General features: G+C 48.4%; 1 protein-coding gene across 1 annotated transcript in view; it reads right to left on the bottom strand.

Moving 5' to 3' along the window:
• Positions 1 to 22032, bottom strand: part of grk4 (G protein-coupled receptor kinase 4) — a gene marked incomplete at both ends in the record, with an annotated part of 45537 nt that extends 23505 nt beyond the window's left edge. The window contains 5 exons of the mRNA XM_079998935.1: positions 2113 to 2213; positions 2694 to 2771; positions 5442 to 5554; positions 10529 to 10624; positions 21981 to 22032. Coding sequence (XP_079855061.1) covers positions 2113 to 2213; positions 2694 to 2771; positions 5442 to 5554; positions 10529 to 10624; positions 21981 to 22032 — 440 coding nt within the window. The remainder of the gene's footprint in view (positions 1 to 2112; positions 2214 to 2693; positions 2772 to 5441; positions 5555 to 10528; positions 10625 to 21980) is intronic.
• Positions 22033 to 22857: the final 825 nt, after the last annotated feature.

Raw genomic sequence — 22857 nt, forward strand, 5'->3', positions numbered from 1 at the left:
ACACCGTATATACAGTACACTCGATACGTTCGGAAGTGAGGACCGGATGCTCAGAGTGGCTACCGATGAATCCATTTGTCACCAACTTTTGGTGCCAAGAAAGACAGCGGAAAAACAGTCGCAGAAATAGCTGCAATATTTCCCCTTCGTCGTTGGGGCCGTGAACGTCGATAAATCTGACACCAAAGGTCGTCAGTTAACAACAATGCTCATGTTTCAGCGAGACAATACGGTGGTGGGCCACAGGTGGTGTCGGTCAGCTGGAATGAACGACACAATAAGTCAATAAGTGGAAATCCATCGGAACCTCGGTGTTGGGTGGATCACCCTGCAAGTCTCAGTATTCCATTCGCAACTTCACATTGAGGGGTTTACCCTCGTCTTTATTATAAGTCAGTTTCTCTTCTTAAAAGTATGCTCTTGTCTGGTTGGTTGATTTGTATATGTTTTCTTGGTCACTTCAGGTGGTGAGGATATTTTTTTTTCCCCAATCGAGGGTGCTGCGCTGTTCTTTTTTTGTGAATGGCGATCCATATTGATTATGTATTATGTATATGTATTATGTTGTATTAAGTGCCAGCTAAATAAAAGTATCAAACGTGGGATTATTGAACTAAAATAATCTTACGGATGACGTATTTAAAGTTCCATTGTTCAAAAACCCGGTCTGAGCCAGTAGCAATGAAGTTCTACAACATACGGCACGTTCTTTTTAAAGTTCCAAATAAACAATTCAACCTCCATGTTGCTTGACCTCTCCCCCGTCCATCAAATATGGAATTTTCCAGTAAGACATTGAGATCAACAGGGAGATCAACATCGGGGAAATTATACATGGGGATACAGGGGATACATGCTGGAAAGAAAAGTCTCACTATACCTGGTACAGTATGTTTTCACGCCATTCTACATTAAAAAATAAATAAATAAAATAAATCAGAGGTAATTCATCTTTAAGCGAAAACACTGGTATGTGTATGCATATACTGTATGTGTCTCTCAGTTTAGGCATGGGTGTCAGTTTGTGTGTGCAACAAGAAATGCATTATGGGTAATAATCCCCGGACTGTTTGTTTCTCCTGGCTCCCAGAGCAGGAAGCAGAAACACCTGCAGGAGTGTGTTTGTGTATCTGTTTGTGTGTGTGTGTGTGTGTGTGTGTGTGTGTGTGTGTGTGTGTGTGTGTGTGTGTGTGTGTGTGTGTGTGTGAGAGTGTGTGAGAGAGAGTGTGTGTGCCCGGGAACACTGAGGTGGCTGTTGTTCTCATGCCAGCCATCCGGATACCCTCTCTGCCCACTGCTCTATTTCATTCACCCAACCATGTGTGTGTGTGTGTGTGTGTGTGTGTGTGTGTGTGTGTGTGTGTGTGTGTGTGTGTGTGTGTGTGTGTGTGTGTGTGTGTGTGTGTGTGTGTGTCTGCGCTCCAGGTGCCAGCTGCCTCATCATCATAAGTGTTAAGGCTGTGCTCTGTCCAAGGCAAAGACACATTTTGTCTTTTGCCCGCTCCATCACTCTCTCTCTCTCACACAAACACACACACACACACACACACACACACACACACACGCACACACACAGTAGAAAAACTATTCCACATGCTATTATTGATGGATTAAATCAAGATACAAATCAACACCAAAGCTCAGAATAGAAACTGCAACACACAACTTCACGGAGTAATACACATTTAAAGTAGTGCTGGCCGATAAAACGATAATGATAATTATCGCAATATTTTCTTTCCTCGATGTCGAAACAAAATATGCCGGAAAATCTCTTCCGCAGATTTGTTCATTTCTAGAAGCGTGAGGCCAGTGGCAACGAAAAGACAATCGGTTTGGACGATCTAAAGCTGACCTTTTGCTTCTGGCCAATCACGTTTGTCGGTATGGAAAGAAGCCCCCCCACCCACACAACTCTCTTAACGGAAATTGCGATCTTTCCATATCGTGATAAATATCGTTATCGGATGGCGCAAAATATTTCATCGGGATAATATTTTTTGGCCATATCGCACAGCACTAACGTACAGTAGCACAGGCCAAAAGGCGGCGTGCGTGTATTTGGAGAAGGACCCAGAGCGGCGACGTGGAGGCGACCGGCTGAGAACCTACTTGGTGCAGTCGTTGAAGAGCTCCTTGCAGGGACTCTGCTCCAGCCTCTCCCGGCACCCGGCCACTACATCTTGAGGTATGTCTGGCAGATGGGCTGCCGACTTGGTGCGTATGTGCGCACATGCATGTGTGTGCGTGTGCGTGCGTGTGTGTGTGCGCGCATGTGTGTGTGTGTGTGTGTGTGTGTGTGTGTGTGTGTGTGTGTGCGTGCGTGCGTGTGTGCACGCGTGTGTGTGTGCGTGTGTGTGTGTGTGCGTGCGTTTGGGGAGGGCACAGACAGACAAACAGGGAGAGGGAGACAGAGTATATAAGTCTGATGCCAACAGTCACAGCGGCAGAAGCCCCGCGTTGCCAGAAAACCTTATTGGCGGAGCGCGCCAACTCACACACGCCGAGTGTTATGGAGTTAGATTGAGTGATGCGTGGCACTAACATCACAAGCGTACGGGGGCTACGTACCCCGAGCACGGCTCACTGATTTTCGAGTCCACAGGGTTTTGTAACGATCAAGTGCCTGTTATAACGTTGTATTTTTTGCAAAGGGTTTGTCCGAGCTCCGCCGGCGCCTGCATCTGCCTTACCCCGTTGTTGAAGTATGTGTCTAAAACATTCAGTCCATAGTCCCTCCTCTTCTCATCGGGAGCCAGCTGGTACACGGCCTGTCGAGCACCAAGAAAAACACCTTGAATAATGTCAAGCAAAACGGACGGCAGAGAGAATGAAGGGAGGGCGGGGTTAGGAGATCTAGAATAATGATTAAAAAAATGTGATTTAATCTAGCCGTGACGATCACTACCACAACAAGGGGTTCACGTGAAAAGGGCTGCGGTCGATTGAAACTTGCTGACAGAATGTTGTTCCTATTGGTGTTTCCAGACGGAACTGTCCAGTCGTTGCACTCCGTTTCCACCTTCAGTCTGACGTATCCTCCGCTCTCCGTGGGGGAGGGGGATCCCATTTTCCCTGACCGCTTATCACCGGAGGCCGACGTATCCGCCTGAATCTAACGTCGTTTTTACGTCGACGCCGATGCGTAGCCGTGCCGACATGCCAGGGGTTCGGAGAGCGGAGCGGAGCGGAGTAAAAGATACATTTAAAAAAAGGGTAAAGCAGGGTGCTGTTTGGATTTCAAGTCATTTGTACTTTCAATCGATTCACTCCTCCTTTACTTCCGGGGCGGCACACAGCTTGACAACGGCGTTGGTCCCGCCCGTGGCGCCGATTGGCTCATCGTTAGTGCCCCCCCCGCGGCGACCATTGGACCGGTCGTTCTTTCTTCAACCAAGAAACCGCCGTTTCAAGTCATGACGCCCAACCAGAAGAATCGAGTCTACTCCGTGGAGTGGGCGGATTCAATGTACGCTTTGTCATAACTATAATGAGCAGCGTGGGCAGCCAATAAATGAATAATCTCTGTCGACCACATTTTGTGCAGCGATCTGTGCCGTGCGAACGACCACCGCCGCCCACTACCGCCCCGGCGGTAAACAACCCGAATAAAATGACATCCGGGGCCCCCCCAGCTGGGACCCGCTGCTCCCGGGATGTCAAGGGCCCTGTGGAAGCCCAGGTTTACGGGCACCTGCAAAGCTCATCGGCTCCCATGATCGCGCCCCGAGCCGCCTTCGTCCCCTCGTCCACTCTTATCAACGCGGCCCGGTTGCCAGGCAGCGGGTCCAAGTGTCGGAAAGAAAAACCAAGGGAAGTCAGCCGGCGCAGGGTGTACGACGCACCGGGTCGCCGCAAACGCCCAGATGTTTGGACCGACGGCGGGGCGGACGAGGCGCTTCACGCGGGGACATTGGATCTGCTCCCGTCGTCCTAGGTCCTACCTCCGTTGAGACGCGGTGCTGACCGTTAAGAACTCAACATATCGAACGACGACAGTTTGCCAACCGACGCCACGCCCAATACCAGAACAAAGATTAACATACCAATGATAAACCTGAAAAGAGTAACTCCCAGTGTCTGATGTGAAAAAATAACAAATAGGTAAAAGCAGGCTGGTTTTTTTTTAATGTTATTAATATACTTTTCAAATGAAAGGTCTCAACTAAACATGGTTTTGGATTTTTTGGGGGTTTTTTTTCTTTCAGATTACTAACCAGGCGTCAAATTGTGGTGTTCGGTCAACGTAACCAAGTCAAGGCTGTTTTGGGGCACAGATTAATATCTGTTTAAGCATGTGGTTTGACGTCATCCACCTTGGAATTATGCAAGCTTCTAGTTTCTCCATTTGCTGGAAATCTTTTGGTTAAGAGTTTCTTGGGTAATCGTCATGGGCGTAAGACTGGAATCCAAAGGGATGTTTCTGAATCAATTTGCTGTATGGCGGCATATCGGTGGAAAACAAGATCGGGCCGAGCGTGGAACCAACGGCGCGCAGTTTCCAAAGTGGAAATCTAAATGAGAATTGTTTGATAGGGATGATCTACATCGACAAAAGAGCTTACCAATGCCAAAATAATTCCCTCGGCGATCCAATACAACGTTATGGTTATTGTAATTTTGCGTCACTGCAGACTTATGTGCAGTGTGTGTGTGTGTGTGTGGGTGTGTGTGTGTGTGTGTGTGTGTGTGTGTGTGTGTGTGTGTGTGTGTGTGTGTGTGTGTGTGTGGTGTCTTAAGCCTGTCTTAAGAGAAACTAATGTAGGTTTTTATTAAATAAGCAAGACCCCCCCCCCCCACCTTTCTCACATTCCTCCCAGGGCCGAGACACAAGCCCAGGCCTGTGTTTGACAGCTCACCCAGGGGACCTGCTTCTGACGTGGGCTTGACCTCATGGAAGGAGTGCATGGAGAAAAAGGAGGGGTCGGCTCGTCGGCTCCGACAGCCCATCCAGGCCCTAATCACCCTATTCCTTCCACCACCAACCCCCCTCCGCCCCCGCCCCCCGCCCTCGCCCCAGCGCCGCCGTCCGGCAAAGGACAAAACTCTCGCCCCCTCTTCTCCCTCATTAAACTACGGGCCCAGAATCAGACCCGTCCCGTACGAGCCAGCCGCGTAAGGGAGCGAGGTACGGAGAAAGAGAGAGAGAGAGAGGGAGGGAGATAGAGAGAGACAGAAACCAAACCACATTTTGAAAAAAAAAAATACAGCGATGGGCGACAGCAATAACTTAAGTGTGATAGACAGATGGTTCCAAGGAGAGAGAGAGAGAAAAAGGGCTGAAGCAGAAGGCTAACGATAATGATAGACTCGTTCTAATCTTACCACAGCTGCAATGAGTTAAGTGTGAACGACAAGATTGATGTGAACAAAATGCATACGAAGAAATTACAGCAGAAGCGGAATGCTGGCAATAATGATATGACTCATTCTAATCTTACCACAGCATCCATAAACTCGATGCATCGCTTTAGCTCCGGTCTGGTGTCACAGTACTGACGAAACAGCAGTCGGCCGATGGGCTGCCGTTCACATAGACTGGTGTAGTCCCTCTCTGGGAGCGGAAAGGAGAGGAAAAACAGAAAAAACAACATGACGTTTCTGACCTTGTAAACAATTTTTTTCTGATATTGTTATGGGAAAAAAAATGAATTTCCGCGAAGGACATTTGTATGTGCACGTACATTTGCCTTCACCCATACATATGTTAATCTACATCCAAATCAATACATGCACATTACAACAGACTGTGGGTTGTATTTTGTATCGATGATGGCATACAGGCATTTATAATTCTAAACAGACTATGCTTCATGTAGATAATTCAACACAATGTTTAAACACATTCCCAACAGTTTAGCCAGTGATAGAGATCCGCCATCTTTCAGTCTCAGTGCAGACAATATTTGCAGGCACAGTATGACACCGTCATTACTATGTATATTTTCTGCATCCTAATTAAAGTGATAGTGTCCTCAATGAAGACAACTACTCAGGGCACATTCCATTGCCAAATGTCAGTAAGAAGACACGCACGTATGCACACACGCACGCACACGCACCCACCCACCCACCCAACCACACACACACACACACACACACACACACACACACACACCCCTCGGAAACATATAAGCAACTCATGATTACTCACACAAACACAAACACAGACACAAACCTCCCATCCGCTGCGTTCCGCTATTCTGAATGTACCACATTCATTCATTGAACCCATTTGGCAATGAAAAAAAAAAATACTAATAAACAAAAAAAAAAAAAAACAGGAAGTGACCAATACGGCAAAAATCAGCGGAGAAGAATGCAAAGTTAACTTTTCCGCTAAACGTCCAGCATTTCATGCCCGATCAAAAACATGAACTACGAAGAAAAAATGCTCACTGTACTTGTTGCATGGCAACATCCTGTTTCTGACCAGCGGAACGCCCAATCTGTATTCAAATAATGTCTCTTTCAATAGAACGCGGCCTGTCCCTTAAGGCTCCAGTACAATTAAACCCAATGCTGCAGATGCAAAAACAAACTGCTATGACAAGCACAGAGTTCCCACTATATCCATTTGTTTGGTGCCCCCTAGGACAGAAAGAGACGCCCGCCCAAACAGACTATACTGGCACCCTGCTGTAAAGTAAAAGCAGGGGGGGGAAAAAACAACCAAGAAAGGAAGACAAGGACAAGGAACTGGCAGCCAGAGAAAACCCTGCACCTATTTTATCTGGAGGAGCCTGTTTGTATTAAGGCCTCTGGCAACCAAACATGGGGTCCAAACTACGGGCGAAGGCGTCAACACCAGCGTTGCCCGACGACGTTTCCTCACTCGTCGTAGTTTCCATGTTAACATGTGCGTTCTCTTCCACGTAAAGAGGAAACCGTACGCCCACGTGTTTTTATTGGCCTGTCAGGGATGCTGCCTATGTTAACAGCTGCACTCTGTAATGCATCAAAATGCACTATGTCTACCTAGAGAGAGAGAGAGAGAGAGAGAGAGAGAGGGCATGCGTGATTCAAAATCATTTGAATACGAGTGCGGAGGCAATCATTCCACCAATGAAAGACTTCCTCGTTGCGTTTGCCTCAGAGAACATTCTCCCGGTCCTGACTCCCGGGGAACAACATCCCTTCAAGAAGAGAAAAGGAAAAAAAAAAAAAAAAAAAAGGAGAGAGAAGTGTGAGAGGGAGAAAGAGCAACACGGCGAGGGAGAAGGGCGGGGGAGGGGGTGAACAAACGAAGAGCGAGAGAGAGGGGGGGAGTGAGAGAGAGAGAGAGAGAGAGAGAGAGAGAGAGAGAGAGAGAGAGAGAGAGAGAGAGAGAGAGAGAGCAACGTGAAAAATAATGAAGGGAAAAGTTGAGGCAAAAACATAAATTAAAGCTGACTGGAAGGCCGCACCGCAATCACAACTTAATTAAAACTGCAATTTAGACCAAGATCCCATTAGGTGGCGAGTGAGCGAGTGAATAGCCCACTGATGTGCCTCACTGTGAGTGTGCAAAATGGGTGCATGAGAGTATGCGGTGTGCATTTGTGTGTTCTTGTGAATAAGCACTTGAAAGGCATGAGTGCCTTTGAGGGAGAGAGATATGAGTATTGGCCAATGCTCTCTGCTGCTATGCAACAAGAGCTCTCAGTCTCAAACCAAATACCTCTGGTTTCAGCAGAATGCCGAACAAAATACCGCCTCACGCCGCATCAACAGCTTGCAAAGGTAATACTGTAAATTCACACACTTAATGAACACCGGAAGAGTGAGCTGCGTGACGGAGAGACAGAGAGAGAGAGAGAGAGAGAAAGAGAGAGAGAGAGAGAGTAGATGTGAAAGAGAGAGAGGGATAAACAGCATGGGTGAGAGAGGGGGGAGTGAGAGAGTGAGCAAAAGAGTGAGAGCGGGAAGGAGTGAGAGGGCAGGGAGAGAAGAGGGAAAGAGGGAAAAATTGTGTATGGGAGGGAGAGAGAGAGAGAGAGAGTATGTGAAAGAGAGGGATAAACAGTGTATGTGAGAGAGAAGGGAGTAAGAGAGTGAGACAGAGTGAGCAAAAGAGTAAGAGTGGGAAAGAGTGGGAGGGCAGGGAGAGAAGAGGGAAAGAGGGAGAAATAGGGGACAAATCGTGTATGGGAGAGAGAGAGAGAGAGAGAGAACGAGAGAGAGAGAGAGAGAGAGAGAGAGAGAGAGAGAGAGTAGATGTGAAAGAGAAAGAGGGATAAACAGCATGGGTGAGAGAGGGGGGAGTGGGAGAGTGAGAAAGAGTGAGAGCAGGAAAGAGTGAGAGGGCAGAGAGAGAAGAGGGAAAGGAGGAAAATTGTGTATGGGAGGGAGAGAGAGAGAGAGAGAGAGAGAGAGAGAGAGAGAGATACAAGGGGAAAGGGTGGAGGGAGGGGCGAGAGACAGAGCGGTATAGCGTGAGGACAAAGTGTGAGAGGAGAGACAGTGAGAGAGCGGGGAGAGAAGGGGAGGGAGAAAGAAAAGAGTATGTGAGGGAGAGGGCTAAAGAGAAAGAGACAAAGAAAGATAGTGATAGAGAGTGAGAGAAAGAGCGAGAGAGACGGAGGGGGAGAGTGTGAGAAACAGAGAGTGACAGAGAGCGTGAGGGGGCGAGAACAAGTGAGAAGGGGGAGGGACAAGAGGACGGGGGAATAGAGAAAGGGGTGATGGAGAGTTCGAAAAAGAGAGAGAGAGAGAGAGAGAGAGAGAGAGAGAGAGAGAGAGAAAGATCACTGTGTGACCTGCAGCCTCAATAATGTAATGGATTCCTAGAAGGACGGGACGCGGTGGAGGCCGGACGCCGAGACCGGACGGAGACCCCCGCCCCCGTGCGTTGGGGTTGGGGTTGGTGTGCGGGGTGTGAACCGCCCCCTGTGGGTTAGGGTGCGGGGTGCGAACCGCCCCCCTGTGGGTTAGGGTGCGCAAGGGTTTGTGCGAGCGCAGGGGACCCGCGCCACAGGAAGATTACGCAATCACTCCGTGTAATAATGACGTAGACAGCCGCCAACATCTACTTTACACCGACTGTGCATACGCAATGTTTAGAAAAAGCTACAGGAGTCCACTCCCAAAAGAATCTGGAGGATGGAGGATGATAATAAGTATACTTATTGTAATTATACTACTGAAAAATAAAAAATATATATATTCCACTGTATACATTGTGGAAAATAAATAAACCGATATTTTGCTCTGCCAGCGGCCGTTTAAAATATTTTCGTATGAAAACATCCAGGAGGTCAAACTACTTTCAGGAGGAAATGCCACTGCGAGGCGTCAGCTCTGGCATCCACATCTCAGGCACTACGTCTACTTCCTTCTCCACGACCGCCTCTCTCTCCTTCCTTCCTTCTCTCGCAAACATGTAAACACACACACACAGACCCACACACACACACACACACACACACACACACACTTACTCATACGCTCACTCAGTCGCTCACATGGCTAACCTTAAATGTCCTCCCCTACAAACTTAAAGTGCTTCCTCATTTTCATCCCTTTTGTTCAATCCCTCATTCCATCATTCTCCTGTTCATTACCTCTCACGTAGCGCAGAAACTGAGGAGAGGGAGTCGAAGAGAGAGGGGGTGAGGGAGGGAGAGAGAGAGAGAGAGAGAGAGAGAGAGAGAGAGATGCAGATAGACAAAGGGAGGGCGGGAGGGAGGTAATGGGAGAGTGTGTGGGGGAGGCTAGTACTGCAATATCTGGCAGACCCAGGCGTGACGCACTGACACACACACACACGCACACGCACACACGCGCACAGGCTGATGATATAAGGCCTCCATAGGTCTGTGGTATTCAGAGAACCAGGGGAGGGAGAGGAGGGGAGATTAAGGGCCCGGTGCGGCCCGTCAGCCACACTTCTCCAACCAGCCTCGGAGGGAGATGGCCGTCGTAAGGAGTAAAGACCTGAAGACGCCGTCAAACAGGATGAGTGTGTCAGACGAGACTGTTTCGATCAAACGGGTGGAAAAACTCCACCACGACGCCGAGGGTGTCTGCAGGTATCAGAGTGCTTAACTAAAGGGTTAGTTCAGTATGACTAATCTGCTTCGACGGAAATAAATATCAGAAAGCGTGTTAAAATCAAAAAAATTCTAATTTTCAGACAATTTAATGACTTTTAACAGCTATATTTTGAAAATAATATTAATTTAAAGACATTCTACGATTTTTTTTATAAAGGAGCCTGACCGAGTCGACCGAGACCTTGTTCCAACCCCGTGGACACACACCGGCCTTGTAAATTGAGGTGTGCGTGGACAGACTCTGTGTCAGACAGGGACACACACACACACACACACACACACACACACACACAAACACACGTTTCCTGTCCCCTTCCTGTAACTGTGGGTGGAGAAGGGTAGAAACAGGAAGAAGGACCAATCTGAACTTCCTCCAAAAGTCCGACCCACCCTGACGACAAAGCATGGCACATCCACCCTCTCTCCCTCTCTCTCTCTCTCTCTCTCTCTCTCTCTCTCTCTCTCTCTCTCCCCGTGAATCTCCTCGGTCTTACCGATGGTGCGACGTAGGTCTTCACAAAGGCTGATGTGGGGAAGCTTCAACATCTCCTTCCATTTCTTGCTGCGGCCATTTCTCTTCCCTCCTCCACCTGAGAGAGACAGAGAGGGAACAGAGGCAGAGATCAGACGATCAATCAAGTCATTGTTTTGTCATTTTACTTCGGCTCTCGAACCCTTTCCACGCGGTGGCATTTTCAACACGAGGATGAGACAGCCAGTCAACTGTGTGTATGTGTGTGTGTGTGTGTGTGTGTGTGTGTGTGTGTGTGTGTGTGTGTGTGTGTGTGTGTGTGTGTGTGTGTGAGAGTGAGTGAGTGAACACTGTGACCCTGCCTTGGCCTGAGGCAGGGACAGCTGGTTCATCTCCACAGTTGCCTCCATGCTTCATGACAGAGCATGTGACCAAGAATGCTAGATAATACACAAGGAAACACACACACACACACACACTCTCTCTCTCTCTCTCACTCTCTCTCCCAAACTCAGTCAAACATAAGGTGCCATGAGCAGATGATCCGGATGAGAGATGCAAACGTGAAGAGTAGATGTGTGTGTGTGTGTGTGTGTGTGTGCGTGCGTGCGTGCATGCGTGTGTGGCCGTATCCAACGCTGAGATTGAACAGAGTTCTTTATTCTTTGATACACAGAAGTGGAGATAATCAAAGCCAAAGATAGCACTGTTGTCCTATGCCCACTAGCGGTTATGAATCCACAGAACGGAGCCAAATAAAGGAGACATTTACAGAGACAGGGGGGTAATAAGATACCATCTGTGAATAGATACACACACACACCAGGAAAAACCAGCGGCCAGCGTGGCTTGTCGTACGTCTCTGCCAAATCTGCATCATTTTCAATGCAAATAAGACACATTTAACACATGTTGATGTGTAGATATCATAGCCCATATAACAACCTCAGAATTTGGAATGGAAACTATTGATGATCTTGCAAAATAAATCAGCCCACACGTGAGTGAGGTTTGTCGACTTTTAATGTGTGACACGACAGAGTAGTTTTACTGACTTTTTTTTTTTTTTTTTCCTTTTTCCTAACCTGATTCATTAAAACCGTGATCATTAGGAATCGGTGGGTTGGTTTTTTTTGCAACATACTGAATACAAAAAAAAATAATAATAATAATGCTTACGTAGCATAACAAAGTCATTTCCTCGCCATCTCTCTTTGCGGTGATGCTGCACGGAACTCTGCAACTGCTGAAAAGTTCTGTACTGGCAGAGCTGGCGCTGGTGTGATCCCGTGCACTTTTGCCAGCTGGCACAATTGGGATAAATGTTGGGAAATTCTTGGATCAAGACTTCATAGCCCTAATTATGTGATGTTTTTTTTTTTGTTTTTTTTTTCTTGAGCATAAATGTCGGTGTAGGCAGATGGTAAAATACATTTGTGTATGAGTGTGCACGTTTCCTGTGGTTTTAACCGTGGCGCTCAGTATCAATGTGTTCCTTTATCTGGTGGGAAAATGACAATTTCGATCGAAGTGAATCGATCCTGGCTAGTAAGTCGACAATCTTCATCTCATTAAAGCTGTGCACGTTAACAACTTACCTCCTTCACTTGATCATTTTTTTTTTTATAATCATTTTAAAATGTCTGCCTACTTACTTTGAGTTCTTTCACACTCAATTTAACCAGCTGGTTTTAAAAAGGGAAATAGAAGAAGCAAAAAAAACAAACAACATGCTGCAGAAAGCCATGTACTTCCACCCATGAGATCACAAGTTATTGTCTTTGCTGCTCATTTCATGCCACTATCATAGTAAAAAAAATCTGTAATAGTGTAACTACACTTTGCAGAAGGGCTATATATTGTTAATAAACATCAGAATATTTACATTCTATTTAACATTTAACATAACATTGATATAACATTGATTTAAAATCTCCTTTAATTTGGTTGGAGTCAAAACTGTGGGATCCAAGGTTTGTACCAAACAATCACGATCGGGCAATGATGTAATAATTGTGACGGCTCTAGATGGGATCTAGATGGGACCGCTGGGGCTTATGACTGTTTGACGTACCGGCGGAGCGTTTAAAAAAGGGGCGGAGTTTAAAAAAAGAGCATCCTCCGTTCTGAAGCTCCAGCACTCGCCAGTTGGTGGTGGCGGGCGAGCACCGACGTGTGACGGCAGCGCGACAAAAGTGTCAGTGTGGTGAAAGACCAGCAAAACACCTCGACCACATGCGCACGGCGACGCCCATACGAGCAGATGCACACAACACGCACACAACACACTTGCAACCCCCTTAGCTTAGCCACAACATTTGAAGGATACTGTAGGTTCACTATTATTATACCCAGGCCTCAAAGTGTTGGTTCCCATCATTTACAACTGTTCCTATTCCGTTTTCTAACCATATGAGAAACTTACCACTCTGTTGCAGCTTCTCGCCGCGCTTGGATCCAGCGGTGCAAAGTCTGAAGCCATAAACCACCGCTGCGGTACATCCAGAGCCTAACGTTTGTGACAGTTGGTTTCCCAGTAAGGAAGCCACGCGACATACCGTTTCTAGTCTCACACATCGGCGTGGACGCAGCCGAAAGAGGTGGATTTTTGCCGAGTCGACAAAAGTCTGGTAAAACGCAGGGTTTGTCCATCGGAAAGTGCTCGGCCAGGTTGTGCTCTGAACAATGAATAAAGCCAACATGGTAAGCAACAGTTTAAAAAGGCCTGGGTTGAAAAAACGGCTGATGCCAAAAATGGCTATTGGGTAAATGATGATAAAGTTATTTCTGATGTGGTCTAGTAATTTTCCACATGATGGCGAACAGCTACGACCACACCCATCAAAGTTGCAACACTACCTGTAGCTGATCCATTGTAACGTAGTTCCTGGCATTGTCAACGGCATCACATGCCATCTAACAATACCATTTCTCTTCGGTGCGTCAGCCGGTTCACTGCCACTCAGTATTAGAAGCCCGAGGATCCGCACCGTGTCAGGTCATGCGAAATGTTTCCCTTCCAGTCGAGAGCTGGATTTATGCGGCCGACTCCGACCATAAGAGCAATTAGCGGATTTAGGCCATGTGAACTTTATAAAGGTTAAAGTTCACATAGCTCTCAGAAAAAAAACTGAAACACGTTGATGGTCCAGTTCTAGAATGGGTATCACAAGGAGGACACACACAGTCTCACACACACACACACACACACACACACACAGTCACACACAGTCACACACATAGTCACACACATAGTCACACACACTGTCACACACACACACACAGTCACACACATAGTCACACACACGATGAAAATATCATTTGCAAATGGCAATGCTCAAATTGAAGTGTTGAGAAGACATTTTCTCCAAAATACGATAACAGCCACTTGCTCTTATCTCGTCAAGTAAATCTCTTACAAGAACTCTTCTCCCAGAAAATAAAACTGTTTGACAAATGTCGTCAAACAACTTCAATTTTTTTTCCTTTTTTTTTTAAAATAAACGATTAGAGGAAGACTCCCCAGGTTCCGCTGCACCTGGGAATACGGTACTCCCGTAATAATCTAGAGGAGTGGTGTGAATACGAGGGGAGGCAGATATAAACAGAGAGACCGGCTCCACGCACTTCCACATACAAAGGAGCGCTTTGAAAATGTTCTGCAATCGGGCAGCAGGGGGCCACAGCGAGAGCAACTTCCAGACAAGGCTTCTTCCTGTCTGGCCTGACACATCATTACCTCCCTCTATGTAGACCAACACAATAAGACAAAAAAAATTAAAATACACACACACATATATATATATATATATATATCTATATATATATATATATATATAGATATATATATATATGTAGTTAATAAAGGAAACCAACAGGATGCTGTTGGTTTCTGCGTGAAATATGATGCTGTAAGGCTATTAGGGCCTATAGAAATAAACTTGACTTCACCCGAGCATGCACACCACACACACAGTGCACGAGCGAAAACATCAGCGTGTCACTACACAGTCCACACCGGGTGCGGAGAGGCGGCTACAAGTGCGCGCGTTCAAGCAGCCGCAACCGTGCGCGGTTGTTTGCGGGCGGTGTCATCCACCCATTTCGGCGTGAACGGGGCCCGGCGCACCGGAGATTGGGGCTGTCGCAAGTGCTTAAAGCGCTCATTCACACTGTGTCACAGTCGATACAACATCACCGCTGTTATGCCGAGACCGGCTCGAGAAGGACGCCGCGGGGGGATACACAAAGTTGTTGACGGGACGTAGAAAGTCTGCCTTTGGTGGAAAAGATCGTTATAATCACACGCTGTAGGTGTGTGCGCGCGTGTGTTTGTGTGTGTTTGTGTGTGTGTGTGTGTGTGTGTGCGTGCCTGCGAGAGATTTGCATGTTCAAGAGTACGTGCGTCTGTCAGAGCTGGCTGAGCGGGCCCCACCCTGTTTAATGTCACTCTGACGTCAAAGCCATGTGCGCCGGCCCTTTATGCAGACAGGAGGTTGAAACTATTTATTTAACTTTGGTCGGCTCTGAGCGAAAGAGAGAGAGAGAAAGAGAGAGAGAGAGAGAGAGAGAGGGGGAGAGTGAGAGGGAGAGTGAGAGGGAGAGTGAGAGGTAGAGAGAGAGAGCGAGCGAGAGAGAGGGAGAGCGGGGCCCTCGACAACCGCCCCGCCGCACACAGCAGATTTGCTTATTCACAGCTGTGCTAAAATCCACACTGAACCCATTACAAAGACTGCACCCAGAACAGATCCTGTCGTCTGGAACGGCGGCGGCTTCCTAAAAGAAAAAAAAGTCCCCAAATCACCTGAGACGGTTTCAGTCTTGTAAGCCGTGTGAAAAAACACACACACCTACGATAGGTATGTAAATAAATGTTCGGGACAATGCGAATTCCCGCACGTGCGGAAGTGCCTGAATACACAAACACCCTCAAATTAAAAGGAAATTTTAAAAGGTCTTGGTAGCGGAGGGAGTGAAACTTAGTGTTCAAAAAAAAAAATCTACATTTTAATTGTTTACTGTGACAACGAAACCATTTCATCAACCTGCCGGCGGTGCTAACCGTCGCATTACGGTATTTGGGGTTGTGCTCCTCGTTTTATCCGACCTCCCTCTCCTTTCAGTCAAAAGGAAGAGAAGGAGCCGGGGGGGGTCGATTCTGGCAGGGTATCAGCGTGGGTCACCCGGTCTTAATATAAAAAGTCTTCATCAAAGTTCTGGCGAGTTACATATTAGAAAACCAAATGTTCTAATGAATTTTTATGATTATTAATACAGTCGCCTGATCGTAATTATTTGACGAGCAAATCATTCACACGACCATTAATCGTCGATGAAAACGAGGCCAAGGGGGAGAGCACAAGTGGTGCCCGACGACATGAACGCCGCGCGGGACGCAGAGAAGCTCTGAAACGTGGAAGTCCAGCGGCGACAAGGCCACAAAACCCAGAGAGGCAGTGCCGGAAACATCGCACATGTTAAGATGTCGAATAATAGTAAGGTTCAAATCCTGCGGTTGAAAAACATAGAAAACAGAGTGTAACAGCCCTTTCCCGACAATACTGACCATAGAACACAACAGAAGAAATGCAAGGAGAAAAAATAAAAAATAAAAAATATAAAGTAAATAACTGGTTGTCACATAGAAGTAAAGAATTTGATTCAAAGCCGTAATGTGCATTCCGGTACCAATGTGCTTGGCCGTGAAGACCCAAGGCGGGGATTTCTTTAAAGTTAATTCTGAAGGCCTCACGTTCCGACGATAACGCCGGTTTACCCGGGATTTATTTTGGCGCGATCAAAGCTCGAGGGCGGCCTCGTCGGATCCGCGCCGCACAAGGGCGGCGAGAAACATATTATGTGAAGGTTCCCGAAACCGCCCGGCAACAATGAAGCACGACTTTAATGGTAGGAAATGAGAGAGGGGTCACGCACAGTTTAGGCCCATTGTAATAGGAGCATGCGCATGCACATAGGCACAATGGAGTTCGGCCATGACGAATCGGCGGACTACGGTTAACCCCCACCCCAGCCCCCGCCCCCCAGTACAGTATGGTCGGCTGGAGTAGTTCCCGATAAGGAGAACATTAGTCCCTAGTATCTGTGTAGGCTATTCAAAGCAGCGGCGCAGTGTTTGCACAAGGTAATCCATCTGTATACTCACACTGAAAGACACACATCAGGCGAGGGAGAAGAATAACACGTGTAAATGACAAGAGGGCCGACTTCTTTCTCATGCCCCCAACTCCCTCCCCAATCTCCGCTTCCTCCAGCGTCTCCCTGCCACCCCCCGACCACCCCTCTCTCTCTCTCTCTCTATCCTCCGCTGCCGCTGTTCTCTCATCCACCCCCCCACCCCCCCCCACCCCCCAAAAAATAAAAAAAAAGTTCCAAGAAAAGCATGTGTTGTGTGCGAAATGCGAACGTTACGACATTGCCACAATACATACACACGACGCAATAATAAAAACCCGTGCGAGGGACGGACAGTCACCCACGGGTGCACACACGGGTGCACATCCGCGTGCGCTCACGCATATTCCTGCAGACTGCCCTGGCGTTTCGCAAGCCCTTTACTTCTCAACCCCCCTGCCCCCCCCCACCACCACCACCACCACCACCACCACCACCACCACCACCACTATCTTTATTCTCAAGATATTCCGTTGAATTGAACAAAGACTAGCTCTGAAAAGTGACCCTTTGTTTTTACGGCGTCTTCCGAGGCAAAACGATGAAAAGGCGCCGGGTGAGAGAGGGAAAGTGAGAATAAGCGGCGGAGACCCAGGAGAAGAGGGAGAGTCGGACGGGACGAGAAACAGACAGGATGAGACAACGGCAAGAAAGACTTTGTCAGACCAAACACGAGCGACGGGACGAACGTGTTGAATGGGACAAACCTGTACAGTCGGTTCTAGTGATCTAGAAATGCAGGCGAGGCCGCTGGTTCTGGAAACCTTGTCCTGCCTCATCCACCCCCCTCCCCCGTAGGAGACTTCGTTTCGAGTGATAACTTTCCAAATGGCGCGTATCCTGAACCGGGGCCATCTCCTGCACGACGACGCCATACCGTGGGACGCTGCGCCGGCCCTTGGCAACCAATGTTTTGGGACTTAATTTCTACAAAGCCATGTTTTTCCATCGGTCGGGGCGTCTGAAAATACATTGAAATACTATAGTGTCCACGGGCTTCTTTGGCCGTTGCCATAGTGATGCACCAACCCCAACAGAGAGGGATCAGATCTTTCTTACGCGCATCGCGCCATTTGGTTCTGGACGGAGTTTCTGAGAATATCTGAGACAGTTCATGACGCTTGATTCATTTCAGATGTATAACAGAGTTTAAAAATCTGTTTTGAAACATGAGGAACAACACCAGCTATACTGGCACATAAAACGGAGGTATTTTATTTTAATTAAATTTTTTTACACAAAGTGTTTCAATGCTTATTTTAATCGTATGCACTGATGACGCTGTATATTTGGTAGAGTTTTACGACCCTCCAAGGCTCGGAAACACCCAAACGGCCGTTCAAACGCCGTTGTCCGAGGCAAAACAGAATGGGATCTTGACTTTCCGAGACCCGTACACCTACATTTCCATATCAATTCAAGAAAGGGAGGGGAACACGTCGCCTTTGCTTCTTCTATCACAAAGTCCTAAACGCACGCGGTGCGTACTAGATCCTGGAAAACAAAACATACAGGCGATTTAGGATGGGTGGACCGGTAGGACGGTGTTGTAAAGCACCCGACGTCGCAATGCATGCGGGGGAGGACCAGGCAAACCTCCGGGGACGTTCTCCCCTGTCACAGCTGTTCAAACTAGTTAACAACCTGGCTAAATGACCGTCTTTGCAATAAGTGAGGACAATTCCGCGTTGAATGTTTACAAAAGTTACGCTGGCCTCCGTGTCAATATAATGTAATGCCTGTATAACGTGCTTTTCGTTATGTAAGCATTATATTACATCGCCATTTTGGTATATTATATTCAATTCAGCAGTGACATTAATTTCCAATAAGTTCTTAACACGACACGGACATCAAAACAATGAGTCAGAGTATGCAACTAAAAAAGCAAATGGGTGTAGGTAATGTACGAACACACTTGTTCAAAAAATTAAGCGGTTTTCAAATTTTAAACCAGGCAGTTGTAACAGCTTCCACATCCAGGTTTCTCTAACATTCACACACAGCTTTACGCCGGATCGCCACGCCGAGGGGTTAAGCCGCCGACATCCCAGCTGCCACTTTCGCCGCCGCTCACACCCGCAGCGTGTACGTAAAAAAAAAACGCTGCGTCTCCTCCCCCGGGCTGCCGCCCGCCCGCGGCCGCAACGGCTGTAAAGCGGCAAACCACTTCAAGGCGCGGGCGCGGAGCGGCGGATTTTTACGAGCCTGCGCTCAAGGAAACACCCCAGAGTGACGACAACAAGAGTCAGATTGAGCTTTGACCGCAGGACTAATAAAGCTACTCTCACAAGTGGTCGGAGAAGGCCGTGGAGCCTCCAATTTTGAGGGCCGTTGAACGGGGGGCGGCGGCGATGGCGACGACGCGGGACACGGATCCGCCCCCCTGTGCGACGAAGCCCCTGAGTAAAAGCCTCCCGTGTTGACGCTGAAGCGACGGACGGCAGCGGGACTTAAGCGCCACCCTATACATCAGCCGGAAAGTCGAAATTTCGGATCAGCCTGAGTTTCATCGACGCGGCAAGAATATCGAAGGGGGGAAAAAAAAAAAAAAAGTGGCGGCGGAAACGCAAGAGGGTCCAACCATCTCCCTGTGATTCCCGCTGCTCCAACCACAATAAACACGCGTGGCACTTTAAGCGTAGCGGAATGTTTTATTTATCGTAACTCATCCTGGATTTACAATAGCGAGACCTGCAGTATATACAGACGATACGTGAGGTGCTGAGAGCAATCTCCATATCACTGGAAATAACCATTTTACTTGGTTCTGGCAATCGACGACGGAGCGCCTTATGCAACCGGATGTAAAACCAAGTCAACCTTTTTTTTTTTTATTTTCTATTTAATACACGACCATCAGATTAAGGTGTAAAAACACGCCAAGCAGCCAGGGCTGGGGAAGGGCTGAGTGCGTCATTTGTAGAAAAACAAAAACCCACTTCCCCTTTTTCGCTCACCCCTTCGGATGTCGCCGGCCGGGGCACACCCCGACGCAACGTTTACCCTCACCCCCCCCCCATACGCTAGCGTTAATCAATGCGGCCTAACCTCATCAACCTCGGATCAAACTGCGCCGCGTCGGCGGCCGGGGAGCCTTTTTCTCGAAAGCGGCACGTGGAGAAAAAAAAAAAAAAAAAAATGCAAATAACAAAAACAAGATCGGGGGCACGCGCGGGGCAGAAAGACGAGAGAAATTGTTCCAGATTTAAATGTCATACTTCTTTTTATTTTATTTTATTTTTTTATTTTTTTTGCCAGGCAACCTACCGTGTAGCTCAGAGCACGTGGTCGCATACATAAAAGTGTCCCAGAGGACGCCGGGGTTTCCTCTGTCAGGTTTTAAGACGCTTTGGAACAGCGGATGTTTTGAACACGGGGTGTACCTGGGTGGAGGTCAGGCTCCTCCACCCATGCCACAGCGCATCACCCCCGGCTTTTGCAAAAGCCCCTGGATGCTTTTGCTGTTTCCTGAAGGCGACCGGGCAAAGCACGAGCGACACGGAGACGTCGTTCACCGGAATATCTGAAGCGGTGAGAAGCGGAGCTCGGCCCTCGTCCTCTGACACCGCCAGCTCAACAACGGTTTACCTTTAACGGAAGCAGCGAAACCCCCCCCCTGGGATCCGCCCCCTAAAAAAGATCATCAAATTATCGATATCGAGGTGTTTGTAATAAAATATATAATATTTTCCCAATTTCAACCAGCGCTAATAGAAAGGCATGTTACGATAAAACCAGTCCCTTTCATCTATGTGGAGTTAAATATATATATATATATATATATATTTGGTCATTAACTAACCATCTTATGGGACCGAAATGTTCCCACCACCGGTGTTTGGTTAACAATTGCATGAATTTTAGCTGACAACGTTTGAAGCTTTATAATATATTTACATTCAGCAGAGACATATATCCTTTGTTGACAGATACAATCTTAAGTAAATAGCCTTTGTAGTTTTGTCGAAGGGGCCTTTGGGGACTGGTTATTATGGAAGGGACAGGATATTGAGATACTGCTCCTTCTGTTTTACAAATACAACAGACTAAATAATAAAAAATACAAGTAAAATCCATAGCAGATGGCTCTGGTGCGAAGGTGTCAAGCGAAGAATTCCCAGAGAATAGAAGGCCTTTATAACCCTGGACTGACCCCGGCTCTGTCCCGTTCAAATCAAGGGAACCGGGAGCGAGGAAGGGCCTCTGCTTCCATGGAGGGCCCCCCCTCTTCTTCCTCCTCCCCCAGTTGAGCAGGGTTTCTGCCATGCGGATCATTGAAACGCTTCGCTGAAAATTACAGTGGAAACTACCGGACAGCGTGTAAGGCGAAATGTCGGTGGGCTGGATGCGTGCAAATGTTTCAAGATTAGCCGAAATCCGAGTCAGGTAATGCATCGGGGCTTCTACCTCCATGCCCCCCGCCCCGGGCCCTGCCGGCGGAGCCCCGCGCCCGCTCCCTGTTCAGCCTGCGTCGCCTTCTTATGTGGGCTTGACGCGTCACTCGACGAGGGGCATAGGGAGACATTTGCGGACGATCAACCCCCCCCCCGCCTGTGAGGACATTGCCCCCCCCGCCCGTCTCCAGGTAGAGGACGCCCTCCCGCTCCGGGCTCCGGGGGCCTCTCACGTCTCACCAACCGCCCCGACGCCGCCATACGCGAGAATAACACCCAGAATGTCCGTTCACACGGGCTTGCCTCCCCTCCGTTGACCAGATGCCAATGCAGTGGAATTAATATTTCTGCGTCAAATAATGTGACACGGTGGGTTCCCGCTGAACGGCAGGAACACACACACACACACACGCACGCACGGGCGCGCACAGACGCACGCACACACGTCTCATTATGCTGTAACCAGGTAAGACAGTATTATGGTGCCGCAGCTCAGCATCACTGTGCGGCATTTGGGTGGATTATTAAGGAAAATTATTTTTTTCTGGTGTTGTTTTCCTTCCCCCGCCGTCGCATTGTAAACACCCCCACAACGACAACGCGCCCCCTTCGTTACGAAGATAATAAGCGCCCGGTGATATAAGCCGGACCGCTAAACGCTTCACCAGAGATCCGGGGCCTTGTGTCAGTGGAGCCGCTGGACGTGTGACCAGTCAACAAGCGGCTGTGGGAAGAGAGAAAACACACACACTCACGCACGCACACACACACACTGCGTCCTCACGGTGCGCGAAAGACGATCAGGTTTTATTCGATTTCGCCTAATCCCCCCCCCCCGACCCTCTCTCTACCCCCCGACCCTCTCTCTACCCGGGCTGCTCTTACCTTCTCTCGCCTTGAGCAGAACCGTGTTGGCCACGATGTTTTCTATCTCCATGCTCAGAAGCGCACAGACATGTCCCCGCGCGGAAAAGACGGTGGATCGAACGGAGCCAACGGCGGGAGGGCTGCCCGATCTCGGCTCTGGAGCATAGTAAGGTTCTAACGGCGGAGCTGCGGGTTCCTCTCCTCCTCCATGGCTGGGCGGGCGGGTGGGTGGCTGGGTAGGTGGGTGTCGGTAGTGGAGCCTGCCGATGGAGCTGTTCGCATGCACAGCCTGGATCCCTTTCCCTTCCCTCCCTCCGCCTGCTCGCCTGCTCGCCTGCCTGCTCGCCTGCCTGCCCGCCTGCCTTCCTGCTTGGGCTGGATCGCACCCTCCTCCTCCTCCTCCTCCTCCTCCTCTTCCTCCTCCTCCTCACCCCTCATCTGCACAACGCAAGAGCAGGAGTAGGAGGGATCAACTTACAACCAGTGGAGTCGCATACGCACACGCACGCACACGCATGAAGTAATTAATCCAAACTGCCTGGAAAAAAAAAAAAGAAAGAAAGAAAGAAACGGCAGCGTCGTCATCAACCGGGGAAGGGAAACGCGTGTGCGGGTGCGTGCGCGTGCGTTTCGGTCCACATCCTCGGGCTGCGGGGTCCTTCAAAAAGTACCCCCCCCCCGCCCGCCCCCCATTCAAATATCAGCCCTTAAATCGGCCGTTAAATTAAATGTTACTTCCATTTGAATTCACGGGGCCTTCCTTTCACCACACACACACTATTTTATTATGATTGTATTCCTTCTGTTTATTCTTAGTCAAATCAGAGTCTGAATTACCGACGTCAGAAAAAAAACAAAACCTAACCCCACTACTGAAATACCGTATATCGGTTGA

Source organism: Zeus faber (assembly GCF_960531495.2).
Source record: "Zeus faber genome assembly, chromosome: 4".
Classification (NCBI taxonomy): domain Eukaryota; kingdom Metazoa; phylum Chordata; class Actinopteri; order Zeiformes; family Zeidae; genus Zeus; species Zeus faber.